The following is a 15,996-nucleotide window of genomic DNA, read 5'->3' as shown; positions in this document are numbered from 1 at the left end:
AACCATTAATGAGCATTCCTCCCTCAGCATCATCCAAGCTGCTTCACCCTTCACAGGTGACTGAATCTACTCCAGGAATCATCTTCTTTTCTGAAACATACTTGAACAGACTGAGCAGATGAGCTCTGCCTTCTGGATTTTTAAAATTTTTTCTATTTCTGGTAGCAACACCGTTTTCATCACCAGCACTCATCCCTGTCAGCCAGGAAGTAGCAGATCACCTGTTTATCCTGGCACTCTATGATTATTCTCCTGCCCAAGGAGGCTGAGCTTCCATCAATCCCACAAGGCATAAATTTAGGAGCCCAGGTACCCAGGCCTGAAAAGCTTTGTTGAAAGCAACACCTTTCTACATAACAGTTTAATTTCAATAAAAATGTCATGACAAATTCAAAATACTTGGAAAGCAACTGATTGGCTCTAGAATGGATACCCTCTCTCAGCAACCCAGTGTGCAGAGAATAAGAGGAAACACAGGAATACAAGCACACAAAATCTGAGTTCACAGCACTGAGCAGTGTACTCCCCAGATGCGTTAAGGATGCAACTGCAGGAGTGGCTCTAAAGGGTTGACTTTCCCTCCTCCATCACCTGCCAGAGACTGGCAACTCCATACTCTGGCAAAATCCAGCAGCACTCAGAACTCCTGCAGCAACCAGAGTAATGGAAACCTGTGTGGTTGAAACCACCAGATGCCTCTTGGCAATATGACCCTACTAGTGAAACAAGAGTCTTTTTGCCCTCAGCCCTGGCTTTGATTTAATCCACACAATATCACACAGCCACCTGCAGGGAGCAAGCCTTCTCCCTGCTTCTGTTTCAAATGTTAACAACACAGCTCTGTGTATCACCACATTCTACACCTTTTCAGGCAACCCAGTTCCCCCTCTGCTATCCAGGGGCTTTAGCAGAGCTGCATCAGCTTCATGCTGCCTAAACATTTGTCCCCATGTCATTCAGACATTTTGACAAACAAAAGAAATATCCCACAGCTTCTTCCAAGGTTTTGTTCTTTTCAACCAAAGGAAACCCCAAGAAAGGCTCTTGAGTGACACAGGAGGAATGAGGGTTGTGTTTTTTTCCTTGGAGCCCAACAAGCAACCTACAGCAAGGGGACAAGTCCACAGTCTCTGGGGGACATCAAGATAACTAAGGCCACGATGTGGCTCACTGGAAACAGGAGGAGGCTCCCAAGAGATAATGGTTTAAATCAAATAATTTAATCTGAGTCCTGCTCTATCACATGAAGAACTGTTTACCTTTTAATTGCTTGCAGTAATTGGGTAGTGGCAAGTTAATGAATTTCACAGTTCGTGTTGCACATCACCCTGTCTCATAGTTGTTTCTTCTGCAGCTGCAGCAAAACTAAGGGTGAGACTGTGAAATTACTGATGGAAGACAATTAACCCTGTCTGCTCAGCAAGGGAGAAAGGATGCCTCCAAGAGATTCATTCCATCATTCCCCCACCTTCAGCAAATTATAACTGATTAGCCTTTTTGTTTTTGGAAGAAATACACCACAAAGCTGCTGCCCTTTGCATAAGTCCCTGTGCCACCAGAATGGTACCCACTGCACCCATGGGCTGCTGGTTCTGGCACCTCCAACCACAGAGCAGGAGAGGAAAAGCCTGAGGATGGGGCTCGGGTGGTGTGGCAGAGCAGGAGCTTCCATACCTTTCACAACTCTTCCCCCTCTCAGTGCACCTTCTTGGAAAGAGGCAGAAGCTGAGACATTTAATATCGTTTGTTTTGATCACCCTGTCAGTTTAAATGGAAACATCTCTTCCCATAAGCATAAAAATTCCATAGCATAGACAGAGAAACAGGCAAGCAACAGGCTGCTACTGGGTCTTGACCCAATTTATGGGCATAATCCAGGGAAACTGAGATCAGAGAAGGAGATGCCTGCAGGGATGAGCTTCCAAGCTGTGCTCTGTGTGACTGATGTGCTGCCAGTTACTCCCCTCTCTGCCTTCCTCCCTTCTGCCCTGTGGGAAAGCAAGATGGGGCTGGGAAGAAAAGAGTCAGAAGGCAACGTACGGAAGGTAAAAGGTGATGAAGCAGCCAGGAAGATGAAGGGAGAAGAAGCTGTTATCAGCCAAGTGCCTGTGCTCAAAATGCAGAGAGCACGTGTAGCCCCAGGAAAGGCTCAAGGAGCAGGAGAACGGGCACATGGGCTGGCTCTGGAATCCCCTGGCAGGAAGCTTCTCTGCCAGGCCTGTGCTCAGACAGAGAGCATTAGGCAGTGAGAAGGCAGGGGCACAATGGCACCTGCACAGGGGACCAGCCAAGCTGCCCTCTGCCCAGCAGCAGCTCGGCACAGGTCTGACTGGAACCCATGGTCACTCTGAAAACCACAGGAAAGCTCATGCTGGAGACACTGCAAAACAACCCTGCACAGCCTTTCTGTTGGAAACTCCTCCTGCTGTTCTTCTCACGAGCAGGACAGACCAGGAGAGGCTGCACCAGTGACCCCAAACAGCATCAGCTGACCCTGTTACCTCCACAGACACAGCTCAGCCGTGGAGAGCAAAGTTCCCCCATTCTGTGCCTGGTGCCACCACTGCCATAGCTGGGAAACACCACTCATGGTGCTGGTGGCACCTGGGATGGCTCCCATGTCTATGGTTGATCCTAAAAGTGAAGAAGTGAGAGCCACCTCCTGAGGACCTCACCTATAGTGACCTGTGCAATTCAAAAGCCGCTATTCCCTATCCCAATTTGTCTATATGGAATTAAATTAAATTAAAATGGAATTACACTAACTGAATTAAGAACAGAAAGCTGTTAAGATAAACTGTGCTTAAAGCCTCTGATGTAGAACTGAAGTGCCATTAATTAAACTTCCCTCCCTTCCCACTTCCTTTAATTCTCAGAATGAGTGTCCATACAGAGTTCTAATGAGGTTTAATTAATCTTTTTTAAAAGGTAGCTTAGATTAACTTTCTTATGTTCCCCCTGTAGACAACCCATGAATTACAGTATTAAAGCACCCTGACTCAAAGGATTCTTGCACCGTGGGAACATTCCCTGCTCAGAGCTTTTCAATAGTCAAAATTTCTATGCTTTTATGCCAGTTTTAATCTACTGGCCCAAATGGGTCCACAAAAGTAATTTGTACAGATTAATGCAATTAGTTAAAACCTTCTCCCTCTTACTCAACAAAATTATAGGGTCTGCAAGGACCAATTCAAGTTACAAATAATTTTACTGGTTTTGCTGCATTTTAAGGATTAAGGCTTTGCCTACCAATGAACTTGCACTGGTTTAAATAGGCCAGGTTTATTAACAGAGGCAAATTCTAGGAGACATTTTATATTATTCTGACCAACTCCACCTGAAGCCATGCCCTTGATTACCTAACTGGTATCCTGCACAGAACTGACACTTTACTTATTACAAGGTACTCTTAAAATGCACTATGACCACACACCCAAAGGGAATCTGCACAATGCAAACTGCCTTGGAAAACAACCGTATTTAACTGGTATGGACAAGGTTATAGTCCTATTCCCAAGAACTGTCCTTCTGCTAAAGATGAGGGACAAGATGCACACTTAAATCACCGTGCCATGGTGTTCATGAGGCAGGTTCACATATAACAAAGGAGAAGTACACCATTTTATGCTGTTTCCCTGTTTCCCCACTGCTTAAGGTTACCGAAGGGTTAACACATGGTGGTGTCAAGTATATTGAGAGCTCGTTTTGGAGAGTACTCGATTTCAAAATGAAATCTGTTATTTTCACGTGCCAATGGCCCTCCACTGGCCTTAGTTACAAGGAAGGGCCCCATGAGTGCAGGTCTATCAGTGTCTGTGGTGGTGAAGGCCAGGTCAGGTCACTGCTGCTGTCACTGCTCTGAGCCCTCTGGTCAGTTCCCAGCTTCTTGTCTCGTTAACACAGCACATCCCAACCTGCCCGAGGCAAGATGCAGATGAAACAGTTCTAGCATTTTTGCTGCTTCCCTGCAGACATGATTCCCAGCACCAGAAAACTGGCACAGTAATAAAGACCACATGAAGGAACTCAAAATCAAATATGACAAGTACTCCTCACTGGCAAAAAGGTCAATATTTTGTTTTAAAAATATCTTTTTCCTCCAACAAATAAATACTGTGTCTTGCTAAAAATCCCAGTAATACAAATTCACTCCAGGATAACAAACCTCTGTCAATTTAATTACTGCAAACCACACTTGCTGATAGAGACAATAAATAAGACACAGTAAGAGAGAATATTGCACAGAAGCAAATGTATCTACAAAATGCTCTAAAGTGTAAAACCTGAGGGCCAGATTCTCAGTTTTGCATATGTCAACACAAAGCAGCAAAGGATTCTTCCCTTTGTGACAGGCAGTGTCCTAGCTGCAAGATTTCTTCCCTTGTGTGCCTGTGGAGCTGCTGGAAACACAGACAAGTCACCCCTTCACCAGGAAGGAAGGAAGGAGACAAATTTATGCGCAACCCAGGGGAAGCACAGGTTTTTGATATGGTGATTTGTATTTAAATAAGGTCTGCAATACCTTGGTTTCTTCTTTTTGTGTCTTCTAAACCACGGGAACATAAAAAAGGGAAAGAGAAACTAAAAGCATGTGGAAACCTCACATCCAGACCACTTTGTTCAAACTATGCCTTCAGGTCAAAGAGACCTTAGTAGGACAAGCCCTCAAAAGCAATCACCAAATTTGAAAACCTATGGCCATGAACAACTGACTCCAGTTGACAAACACTGCAGTGCTACAGCAAATCTGTGGCTGCAGCTTTGTGATAGCAAAGGCTATTTTGTTTTTAACCACTATGCTGCCTTTGGATTGCTGTGTGGCTGCTGAGATGAAAAAAACAGCACTCTTTGCATCTTGCTTTCAGATCTTGCAACGTACTTTTTCTACCCCCTTTAAAGTGCAAGGAACTTTCCAGAGATAACAAATAGGTCCCACTGGGCACTTTTATGTATTTATTTTGTCTTCCTTTACAGACAAAGACAACGGGCAAGGGAGTTCAAATGAAGCTCAGAGAGCCAAAAAGGAAACCACAGGTTTTATTTTTCTCTTCAGAGCTTATGTTTAGTGAGGCCTCATCCCTCAGCATGAGATACTCTTTTTTCATCCCTCAGCACAAGAGATACTGTGTTGTGTTCTTCTCGGCTTTTTGAATACCCCAGGTCACCCAGAGAGATCCTATAAACTCAGATAATCCTGATGCTAACTGGAAGATGCAGATAAACACTTTTTAGTTCCTCTCTTCCAAATTTCTCAGACCTCAGGAGAGATACCTGGAGATAGGATGTTCCAGTTTCAGTGGCAAAGGTAACCTCTGACAACACGCCTTGGGAATAAGTCAGATTGTTTATCCTCTGGTGGTAGTTTTGCTCTCTTTGGTTCACAGAGCACAAAGGAGAAAGTTCTCTTCTAAACTTTTCTCCTGTTTGTCCCTCTCCCTCCAGCTCCCTAATTTCACCCGAAGTGCAAGGTCATCAGGGTGAGACTGACAACTCACTGCAGTCTCGTGAGCTCTTGTGCATCGCTCAGTGCTCAAAAGCAGTTTTAGTTCTTTTACTTCCCTCCGTCACGACTCTGCTCTTGAAGGCCCGGCAACTGCAAGAGGAGCATCCTGGAGGCACTTCAGCTTATGCTGCCTGTGAGCAGCCACAAAGGATTAACATTTCAGTTTGTGCTTCGTAACTGGGTCACGCTGTGCAGGCAACTCACAGTTTGAGTGGTATAAGGCCCTTCTTCCAAACTGTGATAAAACTGCCACTGACCTTAATAGCACAGGAATCTCCCTCCTCTCCCCAGTTCTGGTGACTGCCTCTTTCCTGACAGATTGCTGGTTTGTCATTAGACCAGGTTATAGCACTGGTGAGACTGAAGAACCCAAGTATAATAATTAACCCAAGGTCTGATTTCTGCTCTGCTCAAAGGAGAGTATCTTCCAACAAAGCTTCAGATGTACAAGCTGCTATTATAATACTCATAACAGCTTTATCCCAGAGATGAAGGTTCTTCTGTCCTTCAGAAAGAGAGATAGGAAGATACAATTTCCTTCTGTGAGGCTTTTTTTTTTTTTTTTTTAAGAAGTCTGATGTCTTAAACACAAAGAAATTGAGGTGTTTGTCTCCCTGGACAAACTGTGAGACCTGTGTCAGGTTGATGACCCCATCTGTCTCAAAGTACATCCTCTCTCATGTGTGCCAGAGGTCTGGTCTGGGTGCCAGCAAGGTGTTCCATACATGGTTGGCATGGAACTCCAGCAAATTGCTCACTGTGGACAGGAAAAAAGATTTGATGCAAAGAAGGCAAAACAGTCCCTCAAACAACAGAGTAAGGGGTGCGACTTAATTTCAGGCCCTTTTATTCAGAAGGTCTTTGGCAGGGATTATTTTATTCTCCCTGCCAGAGCCCAGAGAACCTTGCAATAAGTCAGTCAGGAACTTCCCAGAGGTCACTGAAATCCCTCACCTCTTTTCCTGACAAACTGACAGAGCTCTTCCCCTACACCATGACCAGCTAAAACATAATGCCAGATGCATCATTTACTAAATCTGTGCCACTTTAATCCAGTCTAACATGGCAGAGTGGGCCTTTGCCAGCCTGGGACATCACAACTGCTGCCCCAAAGAACTTGACCTACTCCTTCATTACAGAGCTGCACAGGGACAGGAACAGGGAATCTTGGCACTAATTCAACACTTGGTCCATCACTAGCCTCATCTTCTAGCCATGGGAGTCCACTCCAGCGTCACCAAGCTTGTTAGGGAAGAGATATTCATGGTGGACACAAACAGGGATTAGACAACATCCACATCAAGGCATCATCTCTCAGTCTGCGAAATACAAGCACACAAGGCCACCATATGCTCACTGGACAGCTGAACTGTTATGTCCCTTCCAGCCCTATTAACGCATGGAATTAAACTAAATCAAGAAAATTCCATTATTATGTCACAAATGTATAAAATTTGCTTTTGTTTGATGTGGTATTTGAGTCTGGAAAAAAGCCTTTGTTCTGAAATCCGATTACTGACTAACACTGCTAAGCATGTAAACAGCTAATTCCCAGATCTTCTTCTGACCTTTTCCCACAATTTCCATTAGATTTTAAACCACCAGTTTGGCAGAGCTATTTCCAAGAAAGGACTTTCACCAACCCCACCACACAAGCAGAGGTAACATATGCAGAAATAAACAGCCAGGGGCAAACTCCCTCTCACTTGGTTATTGATTTCCATCAACAGCTTTGCAATGAAAATAGATTTGGCCTTTACCCTCAACAGGCAAAATGGGAAAACCAGGTTGAACACACCATTATACACTCCAACAAATGGACACTGAGATAACAGGGGTGAAATCCCATTTCTTGACCCAGCAGAGAGAATCTTACTCCTTGCCTCCATTTTCATCACTGGCCTGATTAGATTATCCTGCACTTCAAAACAACTTCAACACAGAACTAATCCATACTGTGAGCAGCAAAGAAACATATTTATAAAAAAAAGAAAAAAAAATCACAAGCCAGGAAAATTCCAGTTTCCTCAACCCCTAAGAATCCACTCTTGGTTCTCTGCCTCCCTTCTGCCTCATCCCCCTTCTCTTCATCACACGCTCGTGCTTTACTTGAGTTAAGCAAGTAAAAAAATCTTTGCCTGGAATTCCTCATTTTGTTTCTCCTCATTACTACTAAAAAAAATAACCTAACACTGAAGGCAAATAGCAGTATCTGGTCTTAAAGTCTTTGTATCGCCAGCTTTTATAGAATTTGGTTCCAGTGACCAAATATGACCATGACTAAATTGCATATTCACTTTGCTGCCTGCTCCAGATGTGAAGCTTCATATCCTGAACTGCCGATGCAGCAAAACACAGCATTTAATGGAAATCCTGTCATTACCACACACACTGATTCTGTTTGCAAAACTTGATGTTTCAAGGCCCACGGTATCAAAACAAGTCTGTGCTCTCAGACCCTCTGGATCTCAAGGCTTTTGGATAGTAGGACCACAGTTAATTGCTCTGGAATTCTGGGTCAGGAGTTTTCAATGAATGAGCAAAGACTGCAGCAACACAGCACAAAAAGAGAGAGAAAAAAAAAAAAACCAACCTGAGAAAAGTAACCAATTTACCTGGAGTATTAACAGCATCTGAATAATAGAGGGTGGAACTCTGGCTCTGGACCGGGATAATGCATCTTCCAGCTTTATGTTGAGGGTAATGATATTCCTGAAGTGCAGCAGAGCCAGCTGCCGGACCGAGGGCTCCTTCCCCTGGGAAACACAAACAGAGCAAGACCCATCACGGGCAGTGTGAAAACAAGTTTCAAAATCCACTGTCAAAACTCCTTCCTCCACTTCTGAGGGATTACAGGAATGGCAAACCTAAATGGAAAGCCAAAGAAACATAAAAAAGGCCAGGGAGCAGCCCACGAGTCTGCACAGTCAATTTGATTTGGCAGCAGTGAAGGCTACGGACAATGACTGAGTCTGACTGTGTGTGCAGATGAAGGGCTGGGGTGAGCACTGAATTTTATATATATTCATGTATACATTAATATTTTGTACTTAACAGTATGTCATTTATGGAATGTATTATATGTTTAAAAAAAAAAAAATTAAAAGGGTGGCATATTGGTTGAATTTCCATTATTTCGTAAGATTTTGAGTATTGGCTGGTTACTGTCTTCAACTTATGGTTGGAATCCTGACTCAGTCCCCACCTGTGGGTCCCCTTTTCTCTCCAGTTTGAGAGACTTCACTACAAGGCAGGAGCAGAGCTGAAGTTCCATAGTGCATTTTCAAAGACATCTTTTTGCAGTTCAACATCGCCATGTCATTGAAGAAACTCCCAGCTGAAGAACACAAAAGAATGCAACACCACCTCTGCCTGCAGAGATTAACAGCTCCTGCCTTATGGGGAGTTGTAACACTGTTCCTCCTGCTGGCATTAGGGGTTTTTCCTTGGGTATGTATGGCTGTACACGTATTTTTGCCTGCTGTTATGAGACCTGTGAGACAAATATTAACACTTCTGGAAGGTCTGGTATTCAGATAGTGTTGACTCGCCTAAGTCTGGACTAAAGAAGCCTAACTAAACCCCACCCATTTCTTTTCACTTTGTTAATATTTATAGTGAAGTAGAGAAGACCCCAAACCTGCTTCAGTTGCTCATGAACAGGATTTAGAAGAGCACATAAGCACCACTTGGGCTTTGGGAAGTAACCTCAGGACATCAGCAACTAGATCTACTTGAATTTACATGGGACTTAGGGCTCTTAAACCCCTCAAGGTTCCTTTCAAAATTCAAGCAATTATTTCCATCTGATAGGGGAGGAGACTCATCTTACTAAAATATTTTCAAAGGCCTCAGAAACACATCATAGAAAAGGGGTGTTTGGTGCAGTTTTCAAAAACCGAGTTCTAATTTAGTCAAGTGCTTTGGAAAACCAGGCTGAGAGCCTACTTATATCTCCAGGTGTCCAAATAACTTGGATTTAAATTATGGGGCACTTAGAAAAACCTCCCTTTGTGTTTTACTATGCTTTTAATAAAACCATCTTATTTCTATTGTTTTGAAGTTTCTACTGGTAAGCCACAAGTCTATGAGTGAAGCAGCCCCTCTATGTTTTTTGAGCTCTTCCCTTTCAGAATCAAATTCTGTGTGAAGTTGCAGCTTTTCCACTGAATTTAGATGTCACATATGTCACTACCTGCAGATGCAAATGGTAATATTGTTAATATTTGGGCAATCATTTTAGGCACAAAGTTCACTTGGAAAAATGGGAGAAGGTTTCTGAAGTTTCCCCAAATATGTTCAGGCACCAACCTCCCACTAAAATCTGAAGGCATCTGTGAGCAGCCCCAGAAGGTCTCTTGTACCTCTCTGGTACAGATTTCCTTGGGACCTCAGTGATAAAAAACACTTTGTGGCCACCACTAAATTAGAATATATAATATATAATTACTTTTCAAAAATGGAAACAAATTCACTACAGGAGGAAATGCATATATTTAAGTCAACACCGCTCCACTTACTTCACTGTGTGCGTATTTCAGTTTATCAGTCACAACCTTTTTTTCACTTCTGGTGTGAATTGGCAGAAGGACTAACCAGCCTCCCTGCACTCCACTTTTGTTTGTGAAGTTCCCCTTCATGTTTTCCACCCAAGCACTTCAAACCCATTTGCATAAGGAACTTATTTGCATGACATGACTACACAGAACAGCTGCACTGGGACGTTGGCCCAAGGAGAGAGAATGAAGGATTGCATCAATCTGCCGATGAACCAGTAAAGTTGCTTTTTCCAGTTTTTCAAGATTCTATAGTAACAGAGTAATTTTTCACCTGCACAGGATAGAAAATAGCCTGAAGCATGGGCAGGACATCGCTGAAGAAAAAATCCCAGGTTTCAGCTAAGGTATCCAATAGTTTCTGCCCTGCAAAAACACAAAACAAACTTGTGAAGTGTTTAGGTTGTAACCAGCTCACTGCAAAGAGTAAAACATGTAGGAAACAATGTGAATCTCCTATTAAACACTGAGATGAATCACGTAGCAGCTATTAGCAGCAGTATGAAATTAGTACCCCTTTTGGTGTATCAGATTCTTCAGTATTTGTGTCTTTTTAAGGTGACACATAAAATGCTCTTAATAAACTCGGAGACTATGAGACTAGTCAGGAAAACCCTGAGAAGAACAAAGAGTAAAAGCCCAGGCTACCTCCTCCTCTTGTAGTAGTATCCACTGGACAAGCCAGTGCAGGAGAGTAGGAGGAGAAGGACAGAGCAGATTAAACAGGGAAGGTTTTCTGCAGAAGAATCTATCCCAGCACGCTCCCTCTGCCCTTCAAGCTGCAAGGCAGCAGAGCAAACCACACTCTGTGGAGATGCCCCACAAAGTGTCCCCTCAAACTGATCCCTTTGCTTCCCCATATCTCCACTTACACAGAAAACCTCACCTGGGTTCTATGGGTAAAGACAGTGGTGTTTTAGGGCTCTAATTTTTGCTCTAACTCTCAAAGGACACTGCCAGAACCCTGAGCTCCCCAAGGAACTCACAGCCAGGCCACCCTTTTGTCCATTCCTCCCCCAGCTGCAGCCACTTGGCATCCCAGGGGAGGCTGGAGAAGCTCTGGCCAGGTTGTACAACCAGTCTGGACAGTGGGTTCCTCACAGAGTATTTTGTAAAACACAGAGGCAAATGCAGGAGCCCAGATCCACAGAGAGGAAACCTGGCTCGACAGCTGGATGCTGGCTTCAAATCCCTGCTCCCCAAAATGGCTTTGTGACTTTGGACAAGCTCTTTAGTCATCCCTGTGCCTCAAAACCAACGGTGAAGGGAGAGCAATGCCCCTGCACCTCCATCAGCACCACGGAGATGAACACACCAATGATTATGAGGCTTTCAGATGAGACAATATGACTTATCAGGAAAGCAAATTCAATAGCAATCAGTCAATATTACTATTGGTGTCAGAATCAGATACTATTCTTAAGTTTTGTATTAGAGCATTACTCTGGGCCTCAGCCAGGGAACATTTTGCCCAGAATTACACACATATCACAAAGCAACTATGCATGAAAGCACCTCCAGTGCTAACTGCAAAGTTAGCCAAGTGCCAATCTTGATTATGGGATACTTGATCCCCCTGCATTTTTAAGCACATGACGAACAGCATCAGCTCTGGCCCATCTGCAACTCCTGAATTATTCCTGGGCTGCTGACTTTAAGTGCTTTCAGTGACAAATGTGGATCACCATGCTGTACAGCAGCTGCTGGTTTGTGCAGCACGCCAAGGTCCTCAATTTCTGCACCACCAGGCAGGAGTTCTCTCTGTCCAACACACTCATGTGCAGCACTGAAGGGGGTGTTCTCTGTTTCAGGTTTTTAAAACTTTCAGAAAACTTCTCTTCCAATAGTTCTAATGAAACACAGCATGGAACCAAGTCCAAAATTTCCTGGGAGCTGTAGCAGTAATAATAATAATAATAATAATAACTACCTGTGCTGGTTTTGGCTGGGCTAAGGCAATTTTCTTCCCAGTAGCTGGTAGGGGCTGTGCTTTGGATTTGTGCTGGAGCAGTGCTGCCAGCACAGGGATGTTTTAGTTATTGCTGAGCAGGGCCTGCACAGAGCCAAGGTCCTTTCTGCTCCCCACCCACCCCACCAGCGAGGGGCTGGGGGGCACGAGGAGCTGGGAGGGGACACAGCCAGGACAGCTGATCCCAGCTGGCCACAGGAACATCCCAGACCATGTGGGGTCATGCTCATCACATGGAGCTGGGGGAGAAGGAGGAAGGGGAATGTTTGGAGTGATGGTATTTGTCTTCCCAAGTCAGTGCTGTGCGTGATGGGGCCCTGCTCTCCCAGAGATGCTGAACCGCTGACCAACCATGGGAAGTGGGGAAGGAATTCCTTGTTTTGCTTTGCTTGCATGCATAATATTTGCTTTCTCTATTCAACTCTCTTTACTTCAACCCATAAACTTTCTCACTTTTACTCTTCCATCTCCTCCATCCCATCAGGGGGAGTGGGAGAGCATCCATGTGGGGCTGAGCTGTTGGTTGGGATTAAACCACGACAAAACCTTTGCATTTTAACACCCAAATGCCAGTGCCTGAAACACTGAAGTGTTTCCAAGATACAAATCTGATCGTGAAGGAGAAGCCCGACCACTCCACGCCTCCAGGGCAGAGTTTTAAAGAGTTAAACATGTTAGTTGCCCACAAGTTGAGCTGAAGTAGAAACCAAGCCCTTACAAATCTGGTCCTTTTCAAATCTTGCTGCTAGAACTGTAGGAAGTCAAATCACCCAGGTGAGGAAAACATGCCTTTACTGTCACACACTTATCCCACCTTGTGGGCAGCTTGTTTTGTGAAGTGATGGATTTCTGTACAGCAGCTCAGCAGGGCTGCACAGTTAAATGCCTTAGGCAGGGCAGGCCTTTTACTGAGGACTGTGGAAGAATTCCTATGGTTTGTCGATGATTTCACATGAAGGAACAGGACTTACATGTCCCTTCAAGGATACATCTTTTTTTTACTATCAGGCAAAGATCCCTACATTTACGATAAGCATTTGCTGGATTCCAGGAAACTGGGTTACTCTAAATGCTCATTTTAATGAAGCACAATATAATCAATATTGTATGACATAAAAAATGCGTGCAGTGCTTTTCACAGGGCTTCTTAAAGTTAACTGAAGCTCCTAAAAGAAATGTAAGAATAAATAATTAGGTATTAGGAAGAAATCCTTCCCTGTGAGCGTGGGGAGACCCTGGCACAGGTTGCCCAGAGAAGCTGTGGCTGCCCCATCACTGGAAGTGTCCAAGGCCAGGTTGGACAGGGCTAGTGGAAGATGTCCCTGTGTAATCCCCACCTTACCAGAATTTCTGACCATATTTTAAGGGGGCAACCACAAAACGACGCACTAAATCAAGAAAACAAAATAAGCTTAAAGCCAACAGTTTGCTAAAATTTTGTATTTCCTAAACATGCTCCTATATTTGCAGGCCCTTAAGTCCTCTCGCATTTCAGGTTTTCATCTCAGCTTTGATCTCAAACATCAGGTACAGTATTTTTGATTTTCAAGCTGGTAAAATCAGAAAAAAATAGTGTTGGACCTTGCTAGGTCTCTCATTTACTGATTTGATACTTAAAACCCAACTTTCTTTGTGATTTACAAAGCAGCTGTGAAGGCCTCGAGCTCCTTACGGCTCCCTTTGTGCTCTCCAAGCTGTTATTTTACACAACTGAGGAATCTGGTGTTCAGCTTAAAGAGTTTCAGTACTCTTTTTGTGGGTTCTGGGGTTTTTAATGTGAAATTGGTTCTCTTTTAGTGGTGCTCGGGGCTATTGTCTTTTCATCAGGAAAGCTGGGTCCCATAGCACCATCTTAATCTGATCAGTGGCACTGTTGGTAATGAAAGGTCACAGCCAGGATTTACAGACAGCTGAGACTAATGGAAATGGTTGTCTCCAAGCTCCTGCTTGAACAGTTAATTTAAACTAAGTGATATTATGACTGCAGCTTTGAAAAAGGAAAGATGCATTTATTTAAAATTGAACTTAACTTCCCAAAGATCTTACGACTGTTTACATGGGCAATAATTCCTGAAGATACTCCCAAACCATTTCACACCTGATGATGCGCAAAATCAGAGAATCACTGAGGTTGGAAAAGGCCTTTAAGATCATTAAGTCCAGCTATTCCCCCAGCACTGCCAAGGCCACCAGGAAACCATCCCAAGTGCCACATCCACAGCTTTTAAATCCCTCCAGCTCCAGGGCTGGTGACTCAACCACTTCCCTGGGCAGCCTGTTCCAGTGCCTGAACAACCCTTTTGGTGAAGAGATTTTTCCTGATATCAGATCTAAGCCTCCCCTGGCACACCCTGCATGCCCACACCTGGGACAAAATGGCATATTTAACAGCACATCTAAATGCCATTTCATAGCACAGGACACACAATACAGGTGACTGTAAAACAACACGTCAGGTGGAGGTTTATCCTTCCATAAGGTGACACCTCCAGAAGGTGTAGACCTCTGGGATCTTCCTGCTCATTTTTTGGTTTCCTAAGAGATCTCAGTCTATTTTTCCCCTTTTCCTGAATGTTCAGCAGGCTATAACTGAAGGAGGTGTCCATGCTGGAGGCAATCCTTCCTTTACCCCCTGGGTGCTGCTCTAGGCAATCACCTCCCTTGATGAAAGCTCAAGAACAAAGAACAATGAGGCAGGACACAACAGGCTGCAGGAATGGAGTGGTAAAGGCTAATCCATAGTCCCAGGAAGATAATGGAAAGCATCCCACTGCCTCCAGAATTCATTTGCTAACGCTTCCATGACAGACACAGCTCAAAATCCAAGTTACCTTCATAAAACCGGATCTTGTCCCTTAGGATCACCATTCCTTTTGTGAGCAGCTGATTCTGTAAATGAAATACAGACTACCTTTACTCAATGCTGCACTTCCCTACAGCCATCACATTTCACATTTTGTTCATTCCTAACTTTTGACAATAAGGGGGATCTTTTATTTTAATGATCAATCATCAAAGGGCTCCTCCTGTGTCCATCTTTCCTAAATAATTTGGGACACTTGTCAAATAGTGATGTTTTCAGGACAAAGCTTGTATTTTGTGCAGTACAAAGTGCTTCTCAAACTTCAAATGGCTGACCCACAAAACATGGACTCTGTCTTAGAGAGGCAAATAGAATACTGCTTCAACAGACAGTGGTACTTACTGCTAAATGTCTTTCCTAGCAACTATACTACAATGAACTTCACTGATTTACTCAGGAACTTGAAATTTAAGTTAAAAAAGAAAATGTGTGAAATCTACTGAAAGACAGCAAATGTCATACCGAAACACAGGGACAGGTCAGGCTTTCACTATCTAATTATATAAATATATATAAAATCCAAACCTTATTAAGCCATAAATGACAAAAACTCAGAGAAGCCAGTGCACATCTCTGAATGGTTTCAAGGGTCTCCAGATCAGCATTTAGAGTGACATGATTTTGCTCAGTAGCATGTAAATAAAATGGATTTAAATAAAGAAAGCACGTGCCTACCTGCAGATATTCAGTGAAAAAGGATCCCAGTTCTGTTTTCAGTAATTGCCTGTATTGAAAAAGAGTAAGAAAAGAATCTGTGATCAGCTGTGCAGTGCACGAGAGAGGGGAAGTCATTAACGGCAAAATATTTTTGTATGAGCACAGAGCCTGTCAATAATGACTAACTACAAAAAGGGTAAAACAGGGTCAGCAAATACCAAGACTCCCAACCAGCCTTTCTGGGTGTTGAAAAATATCTGCTGCAGTTTTGGATGGCTCAGTTGCATAGATATCTATGAAAAGAAACTTAAGATTTGATGAAAAGAGGATGCTTTCCATCCTACATCCAATCCTTTTAAAAATGCTCAAATTGTTCCCCTGCAGTGCCAGGGCTTCAGTGGTGGCTGGTGACACGGGAGAACTCCTGGTGATCTCTGACCATCTGTGG

General features: G+C 43.7%; 1 protein-coding gene across 3 annotated transcripts in view; it reads right to left on the bottom strand.

The window, feature by feature from the left end:
- PRR5 (proline rich 5) overlaps positions 1–15,996 on the bottom strand; it is a 74,930-nt gene that overhangs the window by 12,889 nt on the left and 46,045 nt on the right. For all 3 annotated transcript variants that reach the window (XM_027897729.1, XM_027897730.1, XM_027897728.1), the window contains 4 exons: positions 15,567–15,615; positions 14,860–14,917; positions 10,334–10,425; positions 8,119–8,259 (listed from right to left, as the gene is read on the bottom strand). In XM_027897729.1, coding sequence (XP_027753530.1) covers positions 8,119–8,259; positions 10,334–10,425; positions 14,860–14,917; positions 15,567–15,615 — 340 coding nt within the window. The remainder of the gene's footprint in view (positions 1–8,118; positions 8,260–10,333; positions 10,426–14,859; positions 14,918–15,566; positions 15,616–15,996) is intronic.

This window comes from Empidonax traillii, unplaced genomic scaffold (assembly GCF_003031625.1).
Source record: "Empidonax traillii isolate 1590-97213 ecotype Southwest subspecies unplaced genomic scaffold, ASM303162v1 scaffold557:size1000685, whole genome shotgun sequence".
In the NCBI taxonomy this organism is placed as follows: Eukaryota; Metazoa; Chordata; class Aves; order Passeriformes; family Tyrannidae; genus Empidonax; species Empidonax traillii.
This window is presented reverse-complemented; position numbering and strand designations above follow the sequence as displayed.